The 19715-nt window shown below is 38.7% G+C and overlaps 2 protein-coding genes across 2 annotated transcripts in view; both read left to right on the top strand.

The window, feature by feature from the left end:
- Positions 1-1805: 1805 nt before the first annotated feature.
- Positions 1806-5661, top strand: LOC138019233 (uncharacterized). Its single transcript, XM_068865953.1, has 4 exons — positions 1806-1934; positions 2513-2641; positions 3257-3337; positions 4004-5661. Exons 2-4 carry the CDS (start codon positions 2523-2525, stop codon positions 4371-4373), a joined length of 570 nt encoding a protein of 189 aa, XP_068722054.1. The 5' UTR covers positions 1806-1934; positions 2513-2522; the 3' UTR covers positions 4374-5661.
- Positions 5662-17281: 11620 nt separating this feature from the next.
- Positions 17282-19715, top strand: part of LOC138021474 (uncharacterized) — a 9256-nt gene continuing 6822 nt past the window's right edge. The window contains exon 1 of the mRNA XM_068868357.1: positions 17282-17441. Coding sequence (XP_068724458.1) covers positions 17372-17441 — 70 coding nt within the window. The 5' untranslated portion in view covers positions 17282-17371. The remainder of the gene's footprint in view (positions 17442-19715) is intronic.

The raw sequence follows: 19715 nt of genomic DNA, 5'->3' as shown, positions 1-19715 counted from the left end.
GTCTTGGTGTCTCATGCCCATGTTGAATGTTTCAACGAGTGTTAAACCGCGTAACCTTTAAGTTTGGGGTTTGCAATTTCTTGCCTTTTCTTGTGGTTTCTTTGTTTGGCTTCCAGCAAAGTTGTGGTTTTGAAAACCAAGTAAATGAATTGTTTTTTTTTTTTCTACAAATGATATGACAGACGATATTCTAAATTGGTTATTCAACAATGAAATACAGAGGGGATAACAGCTTTCCCCGTAATATTACAGGCCTTTTAGTAGATGGCCTAAAAATACCCGTTTTACTAAAAAAAAAAAAGGAATCCGGAGAAATATCTCGTTAAACGTATACAGATCTAATCAGTTAAGGACTACCGTTTATTTGTGACCTACTTTAAGAAGTGCTAATTTCCGCAGTCAATACGGGGCTGAAATTGATTTACATGCATTTTTTAATCAACTTTTCACCGCAAGGGAGAAGAGTTCACTTCATTTTTTAGCAAAGACCTCTTACTACTGAGCTTCCATCTGTTCAGGATTTTCAGCTGAAAGATTAGCTCACGTTTAGTGGTCTTGCTTTTGTATCTTTAAATATACAACTAACTTTTATTTTTTCTTAAGTTGTGCAAAATGGACAAAGTATTGGAATAGGTGAAGTGGTCAGGAAAGGTTTGCCGGCATAAGAAGATCCTACTCAGATCGATTGCTCCAATTCATTACCTGAAACTAAATGGATTTTCATATCGCCTTATTCAAGTTGTTGTTACAGCGATATGCTGTAATTTGCTAAAATGTTTGCGATATTGTCTCGAGATCATAGGTGCTCAAATGAGATTTGTCACACCTCTCTTGGATATGTAAATAAGCAAGTCAAGATGAGGTCAAGTATTGGTTGAGTTAAAATTAGAACTGTTATCGGTCGCAAAAGCTCTTGTTTTTAGCTTGATCGCTTTTGTGGTAATCTCCTGTGGGAATATACATGTAACATTTACCTTTTTGAAACGTACATTGTCTGGTAAATATTATTTATTCTAAAAAATGCCTTGTCGAACGAATACGAGTTACGGGATAAAAATATAAGGAAAACCCTACACCAGTGGAAAAATGATTTTCAAGGAATGCCACGTGACTAACCGAAACCAGGGTCTTTTTCCTGAACGGAGGCCGAGAAGAGAGACCCTGGAAATGAGGTTGTTGTATATACTAAAAGCGCGGAAAGCGTTGAAGGCGCGCTCTGATTGGCTACTCGAACCCCGCGAATATTCTTTTCTATTCACCTCCAGGCAACTCTTGCGGAATTTGCGCCCGAAAATATTGTAATCATTGCAGGAATAAATGAGTTAAAATCATCTTTGTGTGTTGTTTTTAGAATATACTAAAACATCACGTAGCTCGGTAAATATCCACCGCAAGCCACCTCCACTTCAATGCATAGTTGTTAATTATCCATGATATTAACATTAAAATACATGTATTGAGGCTTGCGTAAAAACTGACAGTACCTTTTCAATCTCGTTCTGTAGAAAGACCTCAACAAATTATGTTGTTCGAGCTGTTGCTTAAATATCGCCCTTTATAAGCGTTATGTGAGAGCACTGTGCCGGAAACATACCTATGTCCTCAATGGTGTGTATCTTGTGTCAGTGAATATATCTTGTGATGAGAGACACAAAGAGAGTCTACTTATAAATAAGTAGATGTTAACCTAATAATTAGTGCCAAAGTAATGTTTTGGTTGTCGCTAACGCCATATCTTTTGGTATTTGTGTTCTGGCAGAGCTGAAACTCTTAAACGCTGAAATAGTAATACAATGGTTTAATACCAAAATCGCCTCATGCATGACACTTGAAATGACAACGTCATAACTTAAATTAAGGTTTAAATTTCAGCGATAAAGCTGAAAGCAACACAGCACTGAAGAGTAGCGCTGCAGATCGGACAACACATTTGGGTAAGTTTTGCCTGCTAGTTTGCGTTTTGCCGGTGGGAAATTCTCGTGCATGCCGACCTATTTATAAGCATCACTGGGGTTTGGCCATGATTGGACCTGGAAACTTGCGTATTGCGAAAGGACGGCACTGCGTTGAACTTAATCTAAGTAGTCCCTCTTTCAACTTTTCAACTGCAATTGTAAATAGCCAACTGGTATGCCTCTCGCTAACAGTTGTTGTTCTGTTCTGTCGTTTCGTTGATTGTGTTTGATTGACACTGAGAAGCCCCTATGGGGAGTGGTCATTTCAGTATTATCACACAGATACGGGCTTGTCAACTGGGTTGATATGGTAAATTGATCAGTCAAAGTTTGGGAGCTTTCAAATTTCTCTACTGTGGTCAATTTATTATATCACTTCCCCACCAACGTAACACCACAGTTTGTTTAGAAACTAAACCCCTTTAACCATTAAGTGTGTATTTGTAGTTCAATCATTTTAGGACAATCACTAGGTTACAAAAGCACGCCTAGTGTAGTGTTTTCAAAATAATCCAACTCAGGATGAACTGAAAAGAATCAAATTTTCCTTTCTCCAGCACTGAAGCAATGAACCTTAAAGTGTTCTTGGCGTTTTTGTTGCTGGCGATGTTAGTCAGCCCGGTGTCCTCTTGGCTGTTTGGAGGAAGAAGAAGGCGAAGGCAATCCTCAACGGGTGGGGGATCAAGGTCAGTAGTAAGTCAACAACGCACATTAATTAAATTCTCTTTTTTGGTTGACTTATCTTATTTTGGCAAGCCTTCTTGAAGGGCGTTAGCAATTTGTAGTTGTTGTTTTTTGCAACTGAGTGAACGCAGGGGCTCCTCTCGCCTTCCGAAGACATCAGTGACCCTCCATTGGTGTTTGGGATATCCTATTCAGGATAATTTTCAAAGTGCTCTCAAATTGAGCACAGGATAAACCGAAATTTAAATAAGAGAGGGAGAGACTAAGGGCACTAGCAGAATTTGAACTCATTTTAACCACCACTTAGAGAGATAAAGGGCACAGTCACACAACTGCATCCGACTTCATACAATTTTTCATACGAAGGCTCTAAGCCTTTGAGTCACAAATGTGCAAATGGAGGGCCTCAATTTAAGTACATCAGCGAAAATAGAGACAGTATGATACAGACGTTACCAGGGCCAGCGTGTTCTGGACAAGAAATTCACAAAGCGCAAGCACTCTACTCCAGCTAATTCAAGTTTTAAATATGGTAATATTTAAGAAAAAAAATGAGAAATGAGCATTGCTTGATTGAGCGCTGTACTGAACCAGTGACATTTATGATTCACTTTTAGTCCCGCTGGAGGTCCAAGACGGAACCGAAATGCAGTCGTGTGCACATCCTACAGAAACCGAAACACTTTAACATGCAGAAAGTAAGTAAACTATAGGATTCAAGCCTACAAAATTGCCCCGGATTAACCAGGGTTTGACCTTTTGCGGACACTTTCTTCTAAATTATATAAAGAATCTTAGTGTTGGTCCCGCATATGATCTGATACCCATCTACCTTTTGCAAAGTCGAAACAATTCAAATGTCAACGGAGCGCTTTAGCTTTAAAGAACGCTTAAAATTTTTTCCGTCACGTAAATGAATCTGTCCACCAAAAACAAAGGTATTTTGCTATATTCGCGTCGAAGTTTTGTTTTGTTTTGTTTTGTTTTTCTGCGTAGCACAGTCACATTTTGTCGAGTCAGGCACGGGCAAGCGACTGATCTGTGATTGCCATGGGCCATTGAGTTGAGGTCGCAAATTTCTATGCGATGGAAAAATCCTTTGAAGACAAGAATGCAAAACGATTTGTAATGGAAAATCAGGTCCATTCTCGTGCCTTTTATTCAGCTCAGTCGTGGGTCAAATCAGTGTTTGTTGCCTTTAAGCAACTTCAGCACTGCAAAAAAAAAAAAAAGAAGAAGAAGAGTGTCTAGTCGACAATGGTAAAAAAGACTTTGAATGAAGCGTTCGCGTGATCTCTCGTGATACTGAAAAAATAACGACATAGGAAATGTTTTCATTAGTGATGTGATTTTCCTTCACCTAGGGGTAGAGATTCTGCCACATGCCGAACTCAAGCACCGAGAGAGACACGGGATGACCGTTTTGGAGGACCAACACCTCGTGGGGAGTATCTTATTGGAAAAAGGTACACAAATCCGCAGTACAGAATCGACTGGTACAATCTTTACCCCAAGAAAGAGGACAACTCTGGTTACTATGGTTACACACAGCGTACCCGCAAAGGACGTTACGCAATGGGCCTTCATCCGGGAATAACCAGCTTGGGATGCGTTACTGTCAGAGCGCCAACTTACAACAGCGATCCATGTTGGCAGCGAATTCGACGTGTTATTGACAACGGAAATATGAATTACCGGAGATCTTCCTACAGTGGATTCTTGTATGTGCGATAAGTGAGAAACGTGTTAAGCATAAGAAGGGTTGGTGAGTGGTCTACATTAAGATCATCTACTTACAAAATCAAAATTCTTGTAACCATATAATTCAGTGTCACTAGCGACGCAAACATTAACGAAAGTAACAGACGCTGGCTCAGTAGCGTCTGAATTAGTAGGAAGTTTAAGCAAAGACGACGGCTATGGCAACGGCATAAAACAAGAATATTCTTAGTTAAAAATGGAGAAATTATCGCGCTGCACATGGCAGCACCAATTTCCGTTCATTTCCGTGAATCGTGAAATCACCAAATTTTAGGTTTCTGCAACAACGTGAACATACGACAATGAATCATGATTTATTTGCTATCTTTACTTTAAAACCGTTCGTACCCATCCAGTTTAAATTCACGATAGTTCGCCCGTATTGTTCAAGGTGAACAAGACGGAATTATCACGAAATACTTGCAATAGCGCTAACTTATACTTTGAAATGACTTTTTCGTTGCCTTAGCTGTAGTCTTTGCTTAATCTCCCATGGCAGGTTATTGCGTCTACGTATAGGAAACTAGTTGCTTAGCGAAGAGCGAAATCATAGTAAAAGGCTCTACAAGGGCGCTTTACATCTATAGTTGGGAGTGGGTATGTTGCCTTGGCTTATGCCAACATCGCTAGTGTAAATCATCCTGAAAAAGGCATCCTCTGTCATCAGTGAAATTTCTGTTAACATAAGTCCTGTTAAACATCTGATTATGCAGGTCGGCTAAAAAGGACTTTAACTCAAATGCGCACATTCTTTGTAAAACTGTTAACTAGGACATTTCCAGTTGTCGTTCTGCAAAAAATGCTAAGAACTGCACGAACGTATATAGTATAGTATCATGAGGTCATCGCTTGGCTTGGCTTTCTTGACTTTGCCGGTAAACGTGACGGATATCGGCAGCCTCGCTGGTTGTCTACCACTTTAAATGCTTTTATCTTACATAGCTTAAAGAATTGGACTTTTTTTTAAAGAATTTTTATCACTTTAAGGTTTTTCAATTAGACACTTCATGACTGAAAATGAGGAACTTGCAATTAATATCCGTGAAATCCGGCTGTTTCCTGAAAAATGTTCTTAAGACCACTCGCTATCCTAGAAGAGATCACCAAACCCGATATCGTCTCCGGCCAAATGATAACTTGCAAGAAACAGTAGAGGTCCCTAATCTATGCATTATGTGAAGCACTTTATAGTAGTCAGGTGTTAGGAATAATTTTTGTACTTCACACTAACTGAATAAGGTGTAATAAAAGAGTGAATCTGAAAGAGTCTGTTTTCCCTTTTCGTTAAACATTCTTACACAGTTCAGACTTGTCGATTATGAGGAATAGGGAAGATACCGTTGACGTCACCTATTGTCATTAATGTGCCAACCAGAGCCTCATTGGCTGTCGAAACAAAAGGTCTTTTGTTCCTGTGGTTGGCAAATTTGAATAACAAAGGCAATGTTTGTAAAAAGATATCTTCCCTATAAGGAAGAGGGGGGGGGGGGGGGGGCTAGGTTTTGGTATGGATTACAAAAGGGTGAGGGGTGGGGGAAGAGGTTTAGGAGAAAACATAGCTTAACCATAGGAAAAAAGGGGGGGCTATAGTCCCCTCAGCCCCTCCCTCTCCCGCGGCCCCTGTATCATTGTGGTCTGCGAGTACGCAATGCAAAGTGATAAAATCTTACGAAATTATTTTATTGCCAACGAGTCTGCTGAGAGAAGACGCGAGGCTGACGAGGCGGCAAATGCCGCAGGGAATTTGGCAAAATTCCGAGAAGGTATCACTGTAGCTCGCTCATATGTAGAGTTACAGTGATATAACAGAAAAAACCTCGATTTGACAGAACTAGGCGGGCACGGAATAAATGGGTGTTCATGACGTTGATGCAGGAAACGGTCGAGAGCGTGGTACATGGGAACGTAACGTCACAATCAAAGATGTATCTGTAATCGGAAATCTTCATTTACCGGGTTCAACATTATTGCTGAGAATATCCGAAGTTGCCATCTGTAACGGAGTGTCACACGTCACGTCGGCCTCAAGTTTGGGAGTTGAATTACTGTTACGAATGAACATTATCACACCCAAAAGTATTATGAATTATACACGACTGGTGATTGGATGGAAAGATTTAGTTTCACTAATCTAAAAATGATTTGGTGGAAAAACGACTGGATGAAAAAAATATATAGTAAAATGATATAAGTTGAAAAATGATATTAAATTTTAGTATTTTTTTTTATTTTCATACAATTTTACCCTAGCCCAGCTTAATAATGCATATATTATATAGTCAATGAAGAATTCGTTGAAAAATTAAAAGTCAAAGTTTGAAAAGTTCTTCTCCTTTACTGTTCTACCAAAGATATACATGTGACGATGAAGACTACCTGGTTCTTTCATTTCATTTCATTTCATTTGGTTCTTTCATTTCATTTCATTTTCATTTTCATTTTCATTTTCATTTTAAGCCGACTCAACGCTCTTTGTAATTCCATGTCAAACTGCTTTATCTACTCCATTTTCTTATGACCCAGAGGCACTTGCTCTAGTTTTCTCAATGCCTGCCGAAAACCAAAAGCGGTTAAGATAAGTTGCAAATAGCAATAGGTTCCAGCTGAAAATTAGCCCTGGGCACCCAACGAGAATATAGTTCAAAACCACTTAAACATAGCATTGTTAAACGTATTTTAGTATTTAAACGGTAGATATAGGCATATTTTTATCCCCTAAAAAAATTTGATCTGGTCGGATTTCCTAGCTGAAAGTCTAGTGATCCGAAAATTATACGGATCAAAACTTACCTTTTCGAAAATTTCAGCCAGAAAAAAGGCTCCCGAAAATTCTAGGCGACCTTTTTATGACAAAAATCCGTTAGAAATGGGCAATTATACCATGTTTTAGACGTTCGAAAATCCTAGGACAGGGAGGCAAGCAAGAAATTTTACAACAAATGTTTCGAAAATTCTAGATCTCAAATCGCCTTCCGAACAGATATTTTCCGAAAATTGACGTTGGGTGCCCCTGGAAAATGAAGTTGCTGTAGGGAGTACGATAGTAATTTTTAATTTTTATTATCATCATCAAAGGAAACTGATAAACACACTTCTCAAGCGACTATTAACTTTCGCCTATATCTTGCTAAGGTCTGACTACAATTTAATATCTACCTAAATGGATTAATCGATTTCATCACTTACTCTACCATTTATATATTGTTGTGGTTTAATTTTTTTCTTGGTTTAATTTTCTTTAAAGCGGTTCATTTTTTTTTAACCAGTTTGACTTTTTAAAACTGGTTTTATTTTTATCAAATGTCTAAAACAGAGATTTTTTTTTTTTTTTTTTTTTGGGGGGGGGGGGGGGCTGTAGTTAAGCTCGGTTTTTTAGCGGGTCTAAAAAAGAACTGGACATCTTTTACTCTCTTCTACTCACCTACCCCTCCCTGATCCTCTCCAGTATCTCTATCCTGCCCCACCCTTCTTTCACACATCTTTCCCCCCCCCCCCCCCCTTTATGCCCACAACTTCCACATAACACTTCTCACCGACATTTCCTATTTCTCAAGACCTTTCTGTATGCTCACCAGAACTTGATCTTGAACCCTCTACCTCTGGATCTGTAGAGGTAAATTAATTTTAGTAGTCCTACTTGTGAAAGACAGAGAAGGGTTTAGCTCCGACGAAGGGCTAACACTTGACACATCAGCTTTCAAATTTCTTTCCGTTGATAAACCTTTTCTCCATTTCACTTCCACAGTGACACAGCACCACAGCTTCTTTACAAACTAAACACCTTTATCCTAAATGTGAGGAAATGCTGATTTACTTCCACCAACCATGAACCAATATTCTTAACCCAAAAACCAAGACAAAGGTTGTTTTAGACTAAACACTGCAAATAACTGATTACTCCACTACAATGCATGCCAATCCCTTACCTGGAATCTTGCAGACGGCAGACTAACCCTAACTCACAGTAAAAGCAAACCGTTTTAAAATGGGTGCTTAGGCTTAAATACTGCTTCTCTTTGCGCTATTTGAAATGGGTGCTTTATAGATTCAAATACTGTTTATCAGCGCTATTTGTAGACAGTCTGCAGTTTTCATACACCTCCTGAAATGCTAACCGATTTAAATAAGTGCAAAATTCTAATTGAGGGCTTAACCCTAATTACAAAAATTCGGCCAGTGTCCCTAACCTTACATGAAAACTAACCATTCAAAATAAGTGCCTATCCCCAATGTATGTTGGTCCTGCGTTCTCCACTTTTGCACCACAGCTATAGAATTCTATTCCGAAATATATTATTGAAGCAGAAATTACTACAGCTTTTAATCAGGACTTACGACATGTGTTTTTGACAAGTATTTTTATGAGGGCCTAACACAGGGTTGGCGGGATGCGGGATAAGCCTTTTTTTCTCTCGCGAGATGCGGGATGAAAGGAGATTTGCAGGTGGGATGCGGGACATCTAGAAGTGGGCGGGAAGCGGGAAGTTCAGGATTTTTATGGCGGGATGAGAGAATTCTTGATTATTACGTACGGGAAATGAAATGGAACCGAATAAGACCCAATTAACAGTACCGGTTTTGTCAAAAGAAGCCGGAGAAGCCAGACAATCCCAGCAGCTATCCTTGTGATGATTACTATATCGGGAAAACAAAACGTCGATTACAAGACAGGAAAAGGGAACATTTCAGAGCGCTGACGAGTAACAGCCATTCTTCTGCCATTGCTGATCATATGACCCAAACAGGCCACAGGATTAAATGTGATCACTTTGACATCTTAGCCACTGGACAGTCTGATATACATTGTAAAATTAAGGAAACCTTGTTGATTCACGGGTTAAAACCAGCGCTTAATGAAAATGTTGGCAGTGAGAAACTTCTTCTCTACTAGCCATTTATATTTTTTCAAGCAGATTTAACTAGGTCTGTTTATTTTCATTGTCATTACTTTCCTTATTTGGTATTAGTCTTCATGTTTAAATTCATTTGTACTTTAGGTAACCGTTACTTCTGAAGATGTATGTTGGAGCATACGAAACGTCAAGTTCATAAAAAGCTTTACAACATGCGATATCTCGTTATGTTTATAACCGCAGTTTGTTTGTTTTTTTTTTTTACTCAAGTTGAAATGGCCGAAGAATAAGAGTGTCTAATCATGTATGTAGTCTCTATGTTGCCAACACTGCTGGAGTTGAAATAGTTTCTTTGTCCGATTTAAAGACCACACGTGTCATACCTGCCCCATTGCTTCTGTGCGCAGCTCCTTATTAACGGGAAATGTTAATCTCTGATCCTGAAAATCACCGATTTTTGAAATAGCAACGGCTTGAAGGATGTTGGTGATGGAGTTGCAGGGAACTGTGACGGAATTGCGTTAAAATGCAGATTCTTTTCAACCAACTGGTATATGGACAGAGGTAAAACGAACAACGTCTTTGTCAGTGCACTACTATACGAGTCGAGGATCATGGTATCCGCGGCCTGAACGGACGCTTGGCCTAGCCTCTTCGACATTCCTCCAATGAAACAACCTCCTGTAGGCAAGGCTTCTTACGACTCGGAAATTGCAATGATGCGAGATTGGGCCAAAACGTATGGCTTCTATGTATGACAGAGAAGCGTAAGGGAAGAAGCAACAATGGCTCGAGCTGGTACACTGCAGGACTATCTGTAACAGAAAGAGGTTTCCGTGAGTGACAAGATTATTCTCACGTCATATACTGTCACGGCAGATCTTGTCACAACTCTCTGAGTGACATCACGGTTTGGCCGTCCAGTGGGGTTTAATAAAGGTTTGGTTTTTCTGACTCGGTCCGAATAGAATTTCATTTTGTCGTCTTTCAATTAAGGTAAAAAAGGGTGAAAAAAACCCTAGTTCTTGACGAATTGGAAAGGCGCCTATGCAGTGTCCTCAATTCAAAAGAGACTGCATCTTGAAGACATGTAGTATGTTCGAATGTTACTGTGCTTTTGTTTCCTCGCTATGATGTTAGAAAATAGTTATTCACTTCAGTTCATGATTGGAATATCTTAGGAAAGGATGGCAGTGAAAACGAAATTTTAATGTTGAATATTCTAAAATACACTGAAAATACATGTTTCCCAATATGCTCTACATTTCACCAGTCTTTCTGCGAGTTGCAGAGGGGATGTCACACGCAAGCAACTTGTCTCACAACGTTGGGAAAAGTAAAGGGTCGTTCACTTTTTTCGCAACTCCCAACGCAACGTTTGTTGATGCGAATTGCAAGAAAAATTGCCTCGTGTAACATGGCCTTTACATTTTCTATTTTCGAATTCCCCATCAGACACTTTCAGTTGCCTCCCAAATTCTGCCTAAACCATTGTTTTCAAATGTTCTTGGGAATATGCAGTGTTCCCAAAAGCATTTGAAAACAATAGTTTATGCAAAATTTGGGGGGCAAACAAAATGTATCGCGGGGAATTCGAAAATAGAGCATCGTGAAGAATTGATTTGAAAACGATGAACATATGTCTAAGAGGCAAAGATCTATAAGAAAGATTCTCTTTTATAGAGAAAGAAGGGTGTCTTTTAACGGTTATATGTAAATAGAAGACGAAGATCTATTCATTCGCAATACTACCTCTTACATCGAGTTCAAATTTTCATAGGTAACTAGTAAATATATACAATGCACTTTCAATACTCAGTGCTCATTGCCTTGAAGGATTGCTTTGGAAATGATGATTTTATGACAAAGAGGCAAAATCTATAGAGAAAGATACTGCTTTATAGAAAAAGAAAGGTGTCTTTTAATTTATGTTTAATTAATGACAAAGATAATGATGAGTAGGTCCTATTTCTTGGCTTTACTATCGTCCATACCTATAAAAACATCTTCCACTTATGCGCTTTAGCAATAATCGCATATATCGCAACATTATAAAAAAACTGAAATCCACTTCGATAGGATCAGTTAGTAAAGCTGGGTTACTTTCAAACTAGCGTCTTGGTTTGCTTTATGGGAATTCAGCCTTCGTCGAAACTTTTGCACGAACAAACAAACCCTATCTAGCTTTCATATTCTTAGTTTAGTTTTCCGACTCATGACAAGCTAAAGACACTTCGTTTGGCATGACATAAATGGTTATCTTTGAAAAGCATAAATGAACTTTAACATTCTGTGAGGAAAAAAAGAAGGAACTTGTACTCCGGAGAGCTAAATAAACTTAAAAACAAGTTAGGTATTGATATCTGGCGACTTAAAATCTAACCCGTAACAACAGCAGCAAATATCGCAAAGGTCGCAAGAATAAAAAATTGAACAAAGACAACGAAACGAAATGGAAATGGCCCTTGGTAAGCCTCAAATATAGCAAATATTGCAAACGTCGCAAGGATTTTGTCTGCAAGGACAAAATGCGTGATATTTGCTGCTTGCGAAGGGCCTCGGCCTTTGCCCATGTTTTCTTTATTTTTGTTAAATTTATATTGATCACAATGTCTTTGCGATTATTGTTGACACGCATTTTGTCCTTTTAATTTCAATTTTAGGCCGAAAGGAAGAGTAACTTTAGCAAAAGATAGTTGAGTGGGTAACAAAGAACCCAATAGTTGTCAAAGTATGCGAACGGACTTCTGTTTTAATCAGGCACGTAGAACTAATCATCTTGTGAAACTCAGATTCAAGGCGAGTGTGCACGAGCCAGGCTAAAACAAACCGTGTTCATTACCATAGGCCGTTTTGTTGTTACCATTTCACAACTGAATAAACCTTTTAAGGAAATCAGTACTTTTAGATGAGAAGACTTGAATTTTATAAGTTTCAGAGGTGTTGTTATCTGTTAAATGAAAAGTAGCTGTGATATTGTCGGCCCTCTTTATCGTATATAACTCCGCTTAGTTTTGAAAGGAATAGCGCTCCGACTTGAGGTGGTCTAAGAGCTCGTGGTCTTTCTATTTTGCGATTAAAGATATAGCAGGTGCGTCAGGGTTTAGTAATGCTTTGTCGCAGAATGTTCATGGGAAACCAGTGCATTCCTAGAATTTGCTAGGTTTAGGGCGTTTCAAGTTTGAGGAGATATTGAAGCTCTGACTAAAAAGTCCTTGAGTGCCAGATTTGTCCTTACAGTAGGCGAAAGTAGGAGCCTTAGGAAAGATGCGCGCAAGTTTTTGGACTTAAGATATTTAAAAAAATACAGTTTTTCATAACTGAAGATCTCTTTGAGTTTCGGTATACAACTGGGTTGAAGATGGTAACGAACAGAGTAGAACGTTTTTGGATGTCTTTATATTGTTTTTCAAGGATTGGAAATCTCGTTTGTATCACTCGAATTTTTCTTCGATCAAGTTCGTTCGCAAAAGGCGTAATATCTCTCCTTTGCAATTGATGAGACCCTTCTTAACGCTGAGAGGGTGGCATGAACAGAAATGCGTGTATTGGAACGTTTCTGTGGCTTTAAAGTGAGTTTGGACATCAAGTGTTTTGTTTAACGCGACGCGAACCAAGTTTCTTCAAGACTAACTGAGAAGAAAGGGCTGCCTTTGTAATGACATCTGCAAATGGTTAGACTTTCAAGTGTTCTCGGATAAGGACTGTAAACCGGAGGTCCATTCTCATAGCCCTTGTTGGGAATTAATTAAATAGTATGGGACGTTAAAGCACCCACTCACTATTCGATAAGTGTAGGAGGCGCAATGCCCGGTGTTGTGGCCTGACCTTATCTGGACGGGGACATCTTTCACTTCCTAAAATTAATTGTAAACTGCGTAACAAGTAGTCTGGCTAAAGTCCCTCACAAAGCATTGTAAATTAGTCCTGAAAAGCCCCGAGGGGAAAGACTAATAGATTCCCTTAACTTCACTTCACTTCACTTCACTATCAAGGAAAACTGTGCGTTTAGATGACATTTTGCAAGTGAATTTGAGGATGGGTGGAATTTTTTAGCAAATTCAACAAAGCTTTTGATTTCGTGTTTGCTTATGGTCCACACTGAGAATATGACAGCAATGAATCTTTTCCAAATAATAGGTTTATGAGAGCTACATAAAAGTAGTTGTTTCTCGATGTGAGCCAAAAAAAATAACAGAGAAAGCTACTGCCACTTTTGTGCCCATTGCTATACTGTGGGTCTGCCATTGAATTTGAAGGAGTTTCTTTTAGAGGCAGTTTGGCAGATTACGTCTATCCCTTCTTCCTGTGGGATGGTGGAGTATAATGAACACACATGAAGTGTAGCTATTATTGTGTTGTCTAGAAGTCTCGTGTTTTCAACGAACCGGACAAAGTCCGTGGTGTCTCTAATATATGACTCTTGTTTCTCAACAACAGGTTGGAAAAATATCATACTGAGCCGGAACTCAGTTTCCCTGGTTAAAACCGAAATTGTACAACCATTCTAATTTTGCAATCCAAAGTAAGATAACAGCTCAGTGCCAGGACTCCTTCTAAAGCTTTATGTTAGGGAACATGAAACCAAGGGGAATAAGTTTTGAACCAAGAGCTCGCTTGTGATAACACTAACTGAACTAATCGATGGACACACAAGGAACATCTCAACTTCATGTGTCGAACCCTTAAAATTCGACCCAAAAATAATATAATAACCCTATACTTCCATTGAGAAATGTACAGGACCCCAAAAGAAGGATGCAGAGAACACTGAATAAATATATAAAACGAATGATTTTTGAAATAGTTTTGTCTTTTTTGTTGTTGCATAGTGATAAAGGGAGCAAAACAAGGTGAAAAAAAAACCCAAGCTACTCAATAGCGAATACACTAAATACAGCTGTCGGCTGATCAAGCATTCCGACAAAATGAAGAGACTCATTGCCTAAAAATAAGGGATAATTCTACTGTTACACTGTTGCTAACACTCATTTTGTCCTTGCACACAAAAAAAAGGGGCTCCCTTTGCATTTCGTTTCCTTGCATTTTTTCAATTTTTTATTCTTGGGACTTTGCGATATTTGTTCTTGTTACTGTTGCACCCATTTTGCCGTTCCAGACAAAATCCTTGCGACTTTTGCGATATCTTCTATATTTGCGCCTTTGCATTTCGTTTCGTTTTCTTTGTTCAATTTGTTATTGTAGCGACCTTTGCGGTATTTGTTACTCTTGCTAACACGTATTACATCCTAGCAGACAAAATCCTTGCGACTTTTGCAATATTTGCCATAATTTTGGCTTGCCAAGGGCCCCTTTGACTTTAGTTTAATTTCAGTTGTTAAATCTCTGTTATTCTTGCAATATTTCCGCTTATCATTGTTGTTAACAGGCGGGTGTGCAGAAAACGAAGACCCGGTAGGGTCTTCGTTTTCCATACACCCAGGCAAACGAAGACCAAAAACTAAGACCCTCACAAAAATATAAAATGACGAAAGAAGAAAAGCTTAACACAACATCCCTGTTGTTTTCGGTTGCCGAGGAGTCATTTCAGGCGAATTACTGCAGGGTATTGGTTTTCAGGCATGCAAGTATGTGTAAAACGAACACCAAAAACGAAGATCCCCACAAAAATATAAAACGACAAACGGATAGTAGCCAAACCGTGGCACAATATCCTTAGTGTCTTCTGTGGCCGACGAGTCATTTCATGGGAATTACTGCAGGGTCTTTGTTTTCCACACACCCAGGCCGTTATGTGGAAAACGAAGACCAAAACCGAAGACCCCCACAGAAATATAAAATGATGAACGAAAAGTAGCCAAACACGTCAACATTACTGTTGCACGTTTGAAGTTTCAGGCGAATTACCGCATCTCATACACACGTCCCAAGCAGAGAGTAGCCGTTGGCTGGCACATTACCCAGGCACTACAAACCTTTCCTAGGGGGCCATGAAAGCCTGAAATGGGAGCTGGGATTGACCTTATTTTTCGGTTGGAAAATAGATTTGATCACTGAGAACGGGGATTCTGTTACTGGGAATGGGAGATAAAGAGTCCTTGGTAAGAATGGGATTTGTATTATCAGAGGTTATCACGTATTATTAAATTCTCAACCTCGGATAATGCATTTCGCGTGCTCTGATTGGTTCACTCAATCTCGGTTATCAGCTCATATACCTTAGGCCTAATTTATACGTCGCGCTATCGTCGAATATGATTCAGACGAATTTAATTGGAATTAAAGTCGTCCTTCTGTCGACATTAATTCTACCGTGGTCTTACGCGTCGAAATTAATGGGTCGAATCTGGTCGAATTTATTTCTCAGCCGGAATTAAAAGAGGTATAATTGATAATGAACAAAAATAATTATGTATGCATTTCATTGGACGCGACGCTGCTGCGACGGATAAACTGAAGACGCTTTAAAGACATTTTAGCCGTGACGGATAAAGCGTCTAGGACGAATTTAATTTAACAGATGAATTAAATCCGCTTTAGACGTCGCTCTATGCTCGAATTTATTTCAAAGAATTAAATTCGACGATAGCGCGACGACAAACTAGGCCTTAGTTTGTTGACCTTACATGGTAAATGATTGCGCTAAACTTTGCTAAGTTAGAATTTTTTTCCCCGGAAAGCGAAATTTCTCTCTGAATAAAGCCAAAAAAGAAAAAGAAAATTTTTTTGTGGAAAGGTTGGATCAATTCCGACGTTTAGAAGTACGCGATAAAGCAAGAAATGCTTTTGTGATGAGCCTACGTCTGTCTGACCACAAAGTATTACACAACATCGCATCTTCATCAAGTTTTTGCGATTTCGCTCGGATTTCCTCGCTTTTTTCGCTCGTATTTCGTACTTCCAAATTTTTGGAATTTATAGATTTAATAAAACAATTATTCCATTTGCGCTTGTTGGATATGAGACTGGTTATAGCCAACGCGCGCTCATGAAATATTTGTTTATTAGTTCTGCTCAAAATTCCTGATATCAAGAGAAAATTAGGAACCTGTCCCTCATTTTCTCTTGCTGATATCAAATATTTCATGCGGTCTTCTTGCGTTCCTGGCCACTGCCACGTGAGAGTGTGTACGGCTTCCTGATGCAAGTATGTGGAAAACGAAATGAAATGAAATGACTCCTCGGCCACCGAAATGAACAGGGATGTTGTGTTCTATTCTCCGCTCGTCATTTATTTTTTTTGTGGGGGTCTTCGTTTTTAGTCGATTGTTTTAAATAACATGAATGATGTGTTTTGTTATTTGCTGTTTTGTATGTAATTTTTTTTCTGGGGGTCTTCGTTTTCTGGGCATTCGGTCTTCATTTTCCGGACACCTGTTAATAATAATTATAGATTTAAGACACACGAACCAAATTTTTAAAGACATGTTCGGCATTACTCATGTCATCATCAGTTTAATTTAATCTAAAAACCTTTCTCAGGCTCTTATATACGTTACAATTGCCGGAGGACGTTAAAATTTAACATTCGCTTACAATGACGGTTATATTTTGAAAAGATGATACAAAGTTGTTCGTTGTCTTTGTTCAGTTTGTTATTTTTGCAAGCGTTGGAAGATTTTGTAATAGTTGAAGATTAGGAATGGCCTTTTCATGTAGTCCGGCTAACTGATCGCTGTCTCGGATCAGAGCACATTGTTAGTGATCGTTTAATATCGAATTCTGAATTTCTGTTATATCAATAAAAACGTAAACTCTGGCGCGATTCATGAAACTGACGCAAAAATGACTATTCAAGTTGTCTGTGTTTCTCGGAAAAGGTAATAGTTGTTTGATGTTTTGCTATCAGTTTTTCCAAACAAGTGTTTGATCAGAAGAGTGCTGTTCCGTTTCACTGGGAAACCCAGCAGTAAGTTTAGTTTATGGATTGACACGGTGTCACGATTTTTATTAAAAAGGTTATTTTTCAAACTTCCTTGTGGAAACAACTCCTAAACCTGCAAAAACACGGAAGAGGCAGCTGGCTAGTAACTAAAAAAAAAAAGATGTTATACTTAGCTATATAATTGACTGAAACAGCCCTTATTCGCAGTTCATATGAAGATAACTTGAACTTGGCTATATAATTGACTGAAGAAGCCCTTATTCGCAGTTCATATGAAGACGAAAATGTTGTTATTCGTTGTAGCAGCGTTGTTCACTGTGGCGGTCTGCTCCAAATCTGAAGGTATGGACGGTAGTATATGCCGAGAAATGGATTTTCAGTCTTTTTCATCAACCTTAAAAAGAGACTTCTTGTTCTATACAGCAGAATCTTTCTCTATAGATTTTGGGAGTCTTTGTCATAAAATCACTATTTTCAAATCAATCTTTCAAGAAATCAGCACTGAGTATTAGAGGTTCATGTATTTTCAGTTTGTATAAAAATTTTAACTCGATGTAAGAGCTGGGTAGTATTGCGAATTTTTTTTCCATGTCAAGAAATGGAAAAGTTGCGCAATAGGTCTTTCCTCTCACTCCCCTGCTAAGTATTGTCTTCGTGCGTAGAGTCTTCTGCGCGTATTTTTGGTAGGTTTCAGGGGGTAGTAGAAATGAATAGATTTTATCCGGTGGACACAGTAGAATATTTAATTAACCTGCAATGGCGCCGAAGTCATTGCAACGCGAATGGCGTTTTAGTGGATCTTTAATCATTAATCAAAATGTACCCTTATGGGACTCAAGAATGGAATTCAGTTGGATAAACAAGACAGACGGTGAAAAATAAATATCTGGAATTAAAAGCGACGAGTAATGTCCTTCGACAACAATTGCCTCGCCGTACCAAAGGGAGCTGTGATTCTAATAGCTTACTGACTGTAGTATTATGGACGACACTGAAACCAAATGGCAAATTCTGTATGGGTTTAAGATTTAAACTCATTGAAAGAATCGTCCGCCTTATATGCACCTGTGTTTGCTGAAGTCGCATCTCATTCTTGGTCTGTTGTATGGCTATTTACATTTATTTTGTACTTAACTCTGGAGTCTTCAGAAAAAAAATAATTGGATCTGTTACAGTGAAGAATTATTTGAAAGAAAGCTTGTTTTTTTATTTTGTGCTTCCTTCATTATTCAAGGAAATTTAGGTTTTTCAGAAAAGATGAGAAAGTTATTAGCGTGACACGCAGAATTTTTTTCTTTGCACGCACGCAATTGAAATATTAAAAAGGTTTTTTGCCTCTAATAGCAAATATTTTGTTTGTTTCAATAATTTTACGCCCGGAAAGGTTTTCGTGAGATTTCTCATCCAAATGAACGCCCAAAAATATAGATTTAGTAACGATCTTCAAGTGGAATATTATATTGCAATTTAATATTTACAAAATTAAAAAACGAAAGACGTACGTTTCTTGGCTAACAAGTAACTCCAAAAACGACAATTAATTATCATTCTTCATTCCCTTTAAACAAGAACCTTGACGCAAGGTGATCACGTGCACTTTCGTGGTTGCCTAGCACGTGATTAACATCTTCCTCCTGACAGAACATCGTGCCCTTCCCCAAGAATCTTAGTGTTTTTACGATCGATTGTCATTAATCCTTCGCTAAGAATTCGAAATTCAAATGACCTTTATCCAGGCGATTTGTCATAATTTTTAAAAACGTGGGGCCGACTTTTTTCAAGATTACCCAAATGTAATCCGTTTCAATCTTTGTACATGTATATCCATCCATGCTTCTCTTTCCTCAGTATTTCTTTTATGTTGTTCAACAGTTTTGAGTGATTCTTGCAATGTTTCATTCTACTTTTTGGGCATTTTGGGAAAAAAAGGAAAGCAAAGCAACTTATTAAGTGTCTAGTCGTTCTAGCGCTGGAGCATTAATTGGGGATACTGTAAACTGAAACAACTAACACAAATCAAGTCATATGTTCAGGAGAGGGGAAAACCGGACTACCGGGAGAAAAATCTCTCGGTGCAGAGTAGAGAACCAACAAACTCAACCCACATACGACGCCGAGTCTGGGAATCGGACCCAGGCCACATTGGTGGGAAGCGACTGCTCTCATCACTGCGCCATCCCTGCACCCAAATCATGGAATTAAATCAGTTTGAGTGACGTAGCCCCTTAAAAGCAGAAACGAGCGAGTTTCACTCATTAGCGTGTTTTGTTATCTTTAAACTGAATTTATTACCAAAGCTTTAAAAAGTAAAAGACCTCAAAACGGGACACGACATTACAAAATAATTCAACGTGTGAGCCAAAGGGCCATTGCTGGCATGACATCTGGATGACCCCTCAAATGGTCTACATCACCCCCCTCCCCCCAATTAAAAAAAAATTACTGGAACGCTGCAGTTCAATATCACCCAACTCAGTGCCTTCTGTTTTTGTGTAACACGTACCACAGGCAGCACAGTTTACGCTCATGGAGCGTCTAGTTAATTTTGCGATTAGAGAAAGGAGAAAAAGAAACCAATTTGTCAGCTGAATATGGCGTTAGTAAGCAGCAGATATC

Source organism: Montipora capricornis, chromosome 10 (genome assembly GCF_036669925.1).
Source record: "Montipora capricornis isolate CH-2021 chromosome 10, ASM3666992v2, whole genome shotgun sequence".
Lineage (NCBI taxonomy): Eukaryota > Metazoa > Cnidaria > Anthozoa > Scleractinia > Acroporidae > Montipora > Montipora capricornis.
Note: the sequence above shows the minus strand (reverse complement) of the source record. Positions and strands in the feature narration are given on the sequence as shown.